This window comes from Suricata suricatta, chromosome 4 (genome assembly GCF_006229205.1).
Source record: "Suricata suricatta isolate VVHF042 chromosome 4, meerkat_22Aug2017_6uvM2_HiC, whole genome shotgun sequence".
Classification (NCBI taxonomy): Eukaryota; Metazoa; Chordata; class Mammalia; order Carnivora; family Herpestidae; genus Suricata; species Suricata suricatta.
Genome location: NC_043703.1, coordinates 43,551,098 through 43,561,205, shown reverse-complemented (window position 1 = coordinate 43,561,205; position 10,108 = coordinate 43,551,098). Strand labels below are relative to the sequence as shown.

Sequence of the window (10,108 nt, the reverse complement as noted above, 5' to 3'; positions counted from 1 at the left end):
TTCTTTCTTTTCTTTTTTTAAGTTTTTTTAAAAATTCTTTTTATGATTTTTATTTATTTTTGAGAGACAGGGGAGGGTCAGAGAGAGAGGGAGATACAGGATCCGAAGCAGGCTCCAGGCTCTGAGCTAGCTGTCAGCACAGAGCCCAACATGGGGCTCGAACCCACAAATGTGAGATCATGACCTGAGCCGAAGCCGGATGCTTAACTGACTGAGCCACCCAGGCGCCCCAACTACCAGCTTTTTCTCACGCAGCAGCCTCTGTGTAAAATGTGGTCCCATCCTCTGTCCATACTGATTGAACCCCATGCTGAGCTCCTTACCCACGCCATGCCATGCCAGATGCCTTCTCTGAAATTTCCGTTTGGGGTCAAGAGCGAGAGCTGGTCTCTCTGGGGGATGGAACCATGATACGTAAACTCAGGAGCTAAACACATACACTGACATGCAAATTAGAAAGTAAAGAAAAGGAAGAAAGAAGATGTGTAGGGAGCAGAAAAGAGTAGAAATGGAGTTTTTGCCTGGAATTCTGGTGGCTTTCAGCCATTACTTCCTATTCTTCCTAAGGTCCACCACTTTTGTGCTCCTGGGTTTCTATAGGACCTCCTGTATATCTTTATTCATTCTATTTGAAAAAAAATTTTTTTTTCACTTAAGTTAGCTGTTCCTGAAATTGAAGAGGCCTGAAATGCCATCTCCTGTATCTACTATACTTTCAGGGGAATATCAAAACTACTTAATGTAGATTTGGAAATGTTTGGTGAAATATCAAAGACATTTGAAGTACTTGGTGACTTATAACAAATGATTAGTTGGAAAGAACATGTAGGATACTTAAGTATAGTAGTAAGTAAGAAATATTTCAAAGATATGAATATAACTCATGTCATCTAAGGCAAATAACAAAGAGAAATAATATAAAGAGAACCTAAAGTACATATCATGAAAACTGTTGCAGTATATTAGATGATAAAATCCTTAACAAAGGTAGAAGAATCTTTAAATTGTTACAACTATCAACCATACTGCACATAGATGTGAAACACTAAGACTTCAGAGAATAAAAGATGCCACAGTAATTCAGTCTGCCGTATTTTCATTGGACCTGTATATGTCTTTATAAGAGTAATACCTGCTAATTCTGGAAAATACACATACACTTAAAGGATGTAAAATCATGCTTCTTCTATGGCCAACCAGATATCTACATTAGTCACATTTATATATATGCCCTTTCAAACTTTTTCTTCATTTATAACTCTTCTTGCTGTATTTATGTTCCATTATGCTCATACTTTGTTATATTTTGTAGTAATTGATGAAACCCACAGTAATCATTTCTAAAATTTAATGTATTAAATAAAATAAATGGCTTCTTCCCTAACTAGCTAGAATGACATCTCTTGAGGACAAGGACCCCATTGGTGTTTCTGCTGCCCACCCTTGCCTTGCCCCTAAGTAAGTTCATTTTGTTAAAATAATATTTGAATAAGTAGTTTAATGCAAGGACACATGTATACATAGCACAAAATCAAATTTAGTTTATAATTAGTCATTTTAATAATAAAAATACAGAGTCATAGTATTATACTTAAGATTGCAGGTTTGATTGGATCTTCAAGGCACTCAGTACAATTGGAACTAATTAACTGTGTATACATAATTTAACGTTTTTATCCTCAGATAGACTATAAACTTCAAAGGCAGGGCTCATGACTGCCAGTATTACCTGCAGCGCCCGGTGGAACCATTGGCTCCTCATGTGGGTTTAACATATCCCTGTTGAATCAATAACTGGTTTATTCATCTAGCCTCATGGTTCTCAAAACTTCCATTTATTTGTTGAATCCTTCATTCAGATTAAATCTGTCATCAAAATGCAGTGTGTAAAGTAAGTTAAATAGTGCTGTTCAGCTTTGAGTGGGCTTGGAGGCCTTGGTTCCAGCTTCTGGACCCTTGCCCCCTACTATGTATGGTTCTTGAGGCACCATGGAGAGCCACTAGGGCTCCTTAGAAAACCCTCTGATGAGCCACTGAACCAGTCTAACCACCTGGATTCTTTTTTTTAACATTCACCTAATGGAGGCATAAGTACCTCCATCCCTGGGGAACTCACACTGTTGTGAGGTTGTCTGTTTCCTTGTTAGACTGCCTCTAGATTAAGATTTTTTTATTATATTAAGATGAAACCTTCTCTACAGTCCTTAGAACTACCCTCTGGGGCACCTGGGTGGCTCAGTTGGTTAAGCCTTCGGCTTCAGCTCAGGTCAGATCTCACGTTCGTGGGTTCGAGCCCCGCGTCAGGCTCTGTGCTGACAGCTCAGAGCCTGGAGCCTGCTTCCGGTTCTGTGTCTCCTTCTCTCTCTGCCCCTCCCCCTCTCATGCTCTGTCTCTTTCTGTATCAAAAATAAATAAAATATTAAAAAAAAGAACTACCCTCTGAAACTGACAACAAGTCTAAGTGTTCTTGTACATGTGTCTTTCAAATTTCTGAAGGTCACTATTACAGTTGCTGTTGTTTTGTCTTGGTTTTTTTCTTTGTTTTTTTTCCCTCCTCTCCCATTTTTGCCTTCTTTGTTTTTTCTCATACTACTTATATTTTGATAATATTGATGATATAGCAGAATAGTATACTAAAATAAGAGGATATTAATATTATTATTATAAAGTATCATGTAATAAAAATGTTAAACTTACTTTTTTGAGATAATTAAAACATAACAGAAAGTATAAATAATAATACAAATCCATCCATATTCTTACTAATCAAGGGATAGTAACTAATAGATTGTTATAATTGCTCTTATTCTTGTTTTAAAGAGACAAAGTTTACCAATGAAGAAATAAAATCCTCTTTGGCAACTGCCTTCATACCCCACCGGTATTCTGAGTTTGTTTTGTGTCCCTCAAATCAATTTTCATTCTTCTACATACATGTGTATGCATCTCCACATCCAGACATAAATAAATCAGTGCTGTCCAGTATGTAGCAACTGATTTAAATTTATTAAAATAAAATGTAAAAAATCAGTTCCTCCATTGCACTAACCATTTTTTTTATAAACAGTTCACCAAGTTTTAACCAAATAACACCAAATAACACCAGATAACACCAAAGTACTATGTAGTATCCAAATTCATTGCAAAAGTAGTTAGTGGAACTTTCAAAACATCAAATGAATAAGCCAAATCAGTGGTTACAACTGTAATTGTCAGCTAATATACTGATTTTTGTTCAAGGTTTTGTCATTAATACTATTCATGTGCATTCCCTGTGCCTATTTAGTATCAAATGGTGACTCTTGAAAGTCAAGTCCAGCTTACCTTGATTTTGAAGATGAAATAGCAGTGAACCGAGAACTCTGGTTTGCTGATTGAGTCCTAGAAATCATGTCTTCTGATGTTCTACCACAAATTATAATTTTGAAAAAGAAAACCAGAAGTTAGATTCCTTTGAAACAGTCAGGTCCTCAAGCTTTCCAGCACCATGATACCAGAGTGTGCTCAAACTACTTTCCTTTGTCTTTCTAAACATACCACCAAGCACCCAAAAGGGGGTCCCACTTTAAGAGTTCCATTATAGAGATTTTTAAGAACCACACTAAACCCACATAAAGGCAGTGGATAAGATTCTCCATTACTTTTTCTGTCAAGAACAACAAAAAGAGAGTGCAAATGGGAAAATGATAGCAGTTGGATGGTTAAGAAAAATGGTTCTATAAATGTCTCCTTTCAAAATTATGTTCAAAGGTGTTTAAGACCAAAAGGAGGTTATAAAAATGGTTAATATAAACAATTCCTCTGTAAGAAAAAAAAAAAGCTCTTCATGTAGAGCAACGGACAATCTGGTAAAAAGAGCAGAGGGAAGGCAGATCCATGATAGGATCCAGCCCTACACTTATATTTAGCATGCATTTATGACCTCATGCATGTGTGTCTGGTGGGTGTGAATAGCTCTTCCTTGTACTTAAAAAGGAATGAAGAAATTAAAGTGAATTTGTGTGCTAATGAAAAGCACGCAGTTACAGACAGCCAAGCCCTTAGTTTATAAACTAAGGCAAGATTTTTGTCAACAGAAGTGGGAACAGATGAACATGATGGCAGGCACTGAAAGTTGGGCCCATCGTATTCGGGCCAGAACAGTCTCAAAAATAAGGCAACCTGTGGCTTCTCAGTTTGAGATCGCCCCCAGAAAGGACCACAGAGGCAAGAAAGAAGCCGGGCAATGGCAAATTACCAGAAGATATTCAGACAGGGCAATGGTCACGTTAGATGGGGTGACTTGGAGTCACTGTAGGTGGGAAACCATTGAACCAACACTCAGGGTGACTGTCTTTACATGCCTTGGGCACAACTACAAGTAGCAATCTTGGGGTTTTAGAGGTGTGTTACTGAGGGGCGCCTGGGTGGCTCAGTCGGTTGGGCCTCCGGCTTCGGCTCAGGTCAGATCTCACGGCTTCGGCTCAGGTCAGATCTCACGTTCGTGGGTTTGAGCCCCGTGTCGGGCTCTGTGCTGACAGCTAGCTCAGAGCCTGGAGCCTGCTTCCAGTTCTGTGTCTCCTTCTCTCTCTGCCCTTCCCCCTCTCATGCTCTGTCTCTCTCTGTATCAAAAATAAATAAAACATTAAAAAAAATTTTTAGAGGTGTGTTACTTTTGCGATATTTTTGCCCCAAAAGAAGATGTGAAGGTGAAGCCCTGGAGAGATGAGGCTCCCAGGATGGAGCTGTGTAATAGCTGGGGAGCACTTCCTGCAGCACGTGGCTCCCTCCAGGTCCAGCCGAGTCCCATACATAAATGCTTGTAGTAGGTGCTTAGAAAAGCTTTGCAGTTGGGACAGTCGTGGTCCAGCAAGGCCATCCATACATAAAGGGATGAAGCAGCAGCAGCCAGCTATGCACCCCAGGAGGTACAGGCTCCCACAAGACAGCCAGGTGAAGGTGCTGGCATGATAGGACAGATGGGTCCCAATCATTTTGTTGCAGGAAGGACAACACATCTGGACTGGATGGTTGAAAAAGGAGCGCGGTTACCGCACTTAGTCTGCACAGCAGTTGCACTGAGGACAGGCAGCGTCTGGGTGCAATACCAGGGAAATTTATGCCCTTCCCATCCAGGGCTCTTCATCAGCCCCACGGTTGGCCCTGGCAGCAGTGTAGGAGGCACAGGGAAGTAACTGTTGCCGCCTGGCACCCAGAAAGGCCCAGAGGGCTGCCTGCTAAGATTCTGAAACAGACATTTTACTGCCTTCGGTGCTGCCTGTCCACACTAGCCTATTCCAAGTGCGCAGGTAGGCACACTTGGAGAATGGCTCCTATTCCTATGTTGGACAGTGGAGATCTAGAACATTTACTTCATTGCAGAGACCTCTGTTGGTATATATATTTTAGTATGTGCTTTTAAATTTCACATAATGTAATACTGTTTATGTTTATAGAGCTGCTAAGCTGCTTTTTTTTTTTAAACCTGGGATTATGTTGTTGACATCTACCCAATTTACATAGAGATCTAGGATATTTCTTTAAATATCCTAGATCTCTAGGCATAGAACATTTTATTTTATAAGTATATCACTTTTTTAAAAACCCATGTATCCTCAATTAAACATTGGCATTATTTTCATTCTTCTATTTTAAAGCAATGGGTCAACAAATATCTTTCTCTGGAATAAGTGAAATATTTTTCTCTAAAAGTGAAAATGTACAACCATCAGGTATGCACATTTTTCAGTTTTGCTAGATATTGCCAATATACTTTCCAAAGTGGTTGTATAAACATTACTTTTATGAGGAGTGTATTACAGAATCAATTTTCCTATATCTTTGTCAACATTTGATATGCTTTACTAGTTTTGCTACTGGGTCAGATGAAAGCGGAATTTTATCGATAACCCATTGATTTAATCACTATGGTATATAACTGAAACTAATGTTTTATGTCAACTACATTTCAATAAAATAAAAAATATTTGTGGTTATTGATATGGTTAAACTTTTCACATATTTATTGATAATTAGATTTTATTTTTGCATACTGCCTATTCATATACTTTGCCCATTTTTCTAATGGGATTTTACCTTTTTCATTGTTTTCATTTTTTAATTTTTATTTTTACCTTTTTCTTTATGACTTGCAGTAATTCATTAAAACTTGCTTATATTCTTACTCTACAGACATATCTGATTAATATATCTTAGTACATTGTGATCCACTTCTATTTTTGGCAATGTCTACATGGTACCCATTATAACTTATTTAAATCTTCCCTCATTAATGGACATTTTAGTTACCTTCAGGGTTTTGTTATTACAAATAATACTGGTACCTTATTGGCTACTATAGCCATTAATTGTGCTCATTGAATATTTATGGCTCTCCACCTCTGGCACTTGGTAATTGACTTTCTGTTGTCATATGTCCAGTCCTGGCAGAGCATTAATTTCCAATGTGAGATGCTCAAGAGCCCTTTTACCCTCTAATGCTTTGATCAGCAATGTTACTGGTTAATGCTCTGTCAAGATTCTGGAGTGAGGGGGGCCTGGGTGGCCCAGTCGGCTGCGGTACAGACTTCAGTTCAGGTCATGTCATCATGGTTCTGTGGGTTTGCACTCAGCATCGGGCTCTCTGCTGTCAGGATGGAGCCTCCTTCAGATCCTCTGCAACCTACCCCTCCTGCCCGCCCCCCCCGCTATCTCCCCCAGTCACGCTGTCTCTCTCTTTCAAAAATAATATTTTTTAAAAAAGGATTCTGGAGCGTGGATGACCATTACGGTCAGAAGCCTTCCTCCCCACCCTCCAAACACCCACTTTGGACAGAATTTTTTTTATAAAAACAAACACTTCTAATTAAAACCCACTAATATTTTGTGGTTGACCTCATTTGTCCTGATGGCCACACTCTATTGTATGTATTTTAAGAAACTTGAAAAAATGGGATTCATCTGGCATGATTTAGAATCACAGAATTCTAGAAGTTATCTTCTAGAGGTCAGCTATTTTACTCTTCCTCCTAAAAATTCATCTCCTAATTTGTATGTTCTAGAATGATGACTAATGAGTTAACAGAAAATTCCCTTGTCTTTAGTTTGTGGAACCCCAGTCGTCTTACCTATTCATCAGTCCATGGACGTTTTGGATTGTTTCCAAACGTCACTGGCTATAATGAATGATGCTAATATGAACATCAAGTACAAGTTTTTGTGTGGACATAGTTTTTATTTTCTTGGATATATATACCAAGGAGTAGAACTGCAGGCTCATATGGCAACTCTATGTTTAACTTTTTGAAAAACTGCCAGTTTTCCAAAATGGTTGCACAATTTTACATTCCTATCAACAATGTGTGAAGATTCCAATTTTCTCCACATCCTCATCAACACTTGTTATCGTCCATCTTTTCAACGATAGCCATTTTAGTGGATGTGAAATATCTCACTGTGGTTTTTTTTTTTTTAATTTATTTCTGAGAGAGAGAGAGAGAGAGAGGGCGAGCTCGAGCAATCAAGCAGGGGAAGGGCAGAAAGAAAGGGAGAGACATTCGCAAGCAGGCTCTGCACTGCCAGAATAGGGCTCCATCTTACTAGTGGCGAGATCATGACCCCTGCTGAAATCAAGAGTGGGACATTTAGCCAACTGAGCCACTCAGGGACTCCCTTTTTAAAAAATGTTTTTAATTATTTAGAGAGATAAAGTGTGAGAGAGAGCATCGGGGAGGGGCAGAGGGGGGAGAGAGAATCCTAAGCAGTCTCCCCATTATTAGGGCAGAGCCTGTTACAAAGTTTAAACTTCACTAAGCTTGAGATCATGACCAGAGCCCAAATCAAGACACAATCGAGAGAGCCACCCAATCACCCCTAGGATGATCTGCTTTTAAAGAGAAATGGAAATTGCCCCCCAAAATCTTTGTAGACTTTTGCTGTAATATTCATATGAAACCAAGCCAGGCAGGTGCTGTTTGTTATTTTTAGTGCCACTCTGAAAGCATGCATTTTACTATTTTTTAATTCAATAAATTATTGTCATTGTTTTTGATGCTAATATTGTCCCCAATTTTCCCAGTGGTTATCCTCAACTCATTCTTTAAAATATGTCTTAAAGTAAGGGAATATAGGGTTTCATAGAGCATATCATTAAAATTATTACAAGTGCTTTGCAACGGTAAATGCTTACACTATACCATGAAAACAAATGTGAAAGGAACTCTGATACTAGGACAGCATGTCATTTTCATATTAGCAAATTAAACTGACTGCAAAATGTAAATAATTGGGAAGAGTATATTCAATTTAACAACCAATTAAAAATGTTAAACATTTGAATCATCTATTTACCTTCAGAATGGTAAATCTTTTCCTGACTCCTGGATATGATAACTGGTGCCAAAAATTGAAGTATACTTGTAGCTAAGTGTATGGCCTAAACACTGTATGCTACTATAATTTGCAGGGAATAGGATGAAATTAGTTCTGATTCTAAATACTTGGAAATACGTTTCGTGAGTTTCTAAGCAATGTGCTTGAAAACTTATTTCAATAGCATTAGAATTAAGCAAGGCATCGCGATTTTAAAACTATGAGTATCCGAATTAAAAGGAAAAAATTTGTTAAATTTTTGCTCCGCCCATGGCAATTATTTCCTTCCTTCTGTAACTGTCAATTTCTTCCCCAGTCCCGGGAGCTTCTCTGTCCAGTTCCGCAATCTCTGCTCCAAGCCTGTGTTTGGGATGATGGTTTCATGTGAGGTAGCCGCGGTGATAGGGCTTAAAGTTCTCGGTTTCTCCCTGTGACTTGACAGTTGGGGCTGGAACCACACAGAAGCCTCTTTATCTCGAGTAGTCACAGATGTGGGAAATCATAGAGGGCGGAGCAACCTTTTAGGGAGCGACTCCCCGGCCCGCCGCCTCTTCCACCTGCTCTTCCCCGATTGGAGGTTCTAAGTCTCAGCCGTCCAATCGCGCCGGAGCGCCCAACGCGCCGTTCGGCGACACCGCCGCGCATGCTTACTCCGGGACCCGCCCCTGAGCTTCATCCCTTATGGAAGCCGGAGGATATCGGCGAAGAGGCCTTGGGAGCCAGGCATGGCTATCCGCATGCTAACGTCACAGGGCTGCGCTGGGACGTTGGACGGGTCCAGTGACAGAGCGACAGAGAAAACAAACACTGACACAACTTCCCGATTTACCATGTCCTAAAGTGGAGGCTTTCCTGGGTTGACTATTTTCATTTGTGGTAGAACCTCTACAAACCGATTTATCTGTGGGGACTTCATTCTTTTCTTTGTGTCAGGGCAGATCGAAAAGCAGGGTGAATGGAGCAAGTATATTTAAAAAAAAAAAGTAAACTTTTCTCCTGTGCAGGGTGGCTGGGGACACCTTCCCTTTGAGTTTTACTACCCCGAAACTGGAAACACTTTCTTGCAACCGACCCACCTCTCCACTCTAGCATATCCGAGTCTCTGAAGTGGTCGCCTCTTGGCGCTTGAAATTCGAGCGTTACTTTCCGTTCTAGAAAAAACGGCCCCATTCGTTTCCAAGCTGTACAACTCAGAAAAGTGACCCAAAACAAGAAATAACCAGGTTTCGGTGAAGAGGCAAAGTCTCCTGGGCCTTCCTCACAAATTGGACAGCGACGTCCCGGCCCCAGACAGTCCGTTGGGGGGAATCACGGCCTCAGGCAGGCTGCAACTACCAAGCTCCACGCCAGGCCTGCCCCAGCGGCCGCTCGCAAAACGCGGCGAGTGGAACCCGCACGCGGAAGTGCCGGCCGCACTGAGCATGCCCAGTTGCAGAGCCGACCAGAGGAGTTTTTTTTTTTTCTTTTCTTTTCTTTCTGGTTTTTTTTTTTTTTTGTCTCAAGTAGGAGGCCTACCCCCCCACCCCCACCCCAGCCCCCACCCCCCCACCCCCGACCTAAGCAGCTACCATGTCTGAGGGCCCCGGCGCGGCGTTGTCCCAGGCGGGTTGGTAAGTGGCAAGTCCCGCCGGCCGCCCGGCCGCGGGAGCCGGCCGGGGCCCCGCGGAGGGTTCGGGTTGGGGGGCGGTGGGTGCGTGTCGGGGTAGGCGGAGGCCGCCGCCCGCCCCCGGCCTCTCTCCGGGCCCTCCGGGCCGGCTCC

General features: G+C 41.2%; 1 protein-coding gene across 1 annotated transcript in view; it reads left to right on the top strand.

Moving 5' to 3' along the window:
* The first annotated feature begins 9,889 nt into the window (after window positions 1-9,889).
* The window catches only part of TDRD3 (tudor domain containing 3), a 163,385-nt gene continuing 163,166 nt past the window's right edge, over window positions 9,890-10,108 (top strand). Inside the window, 1 exon segment of the mRNA XM_029936632.1 lies at window positions 9,890-9,959. Coding sequence (XP_029792492.1) covers window positions 9,919-9,959 — 41 coding nt within the window. The 5' untranslated portion in view covers window positions 9,890-9,918.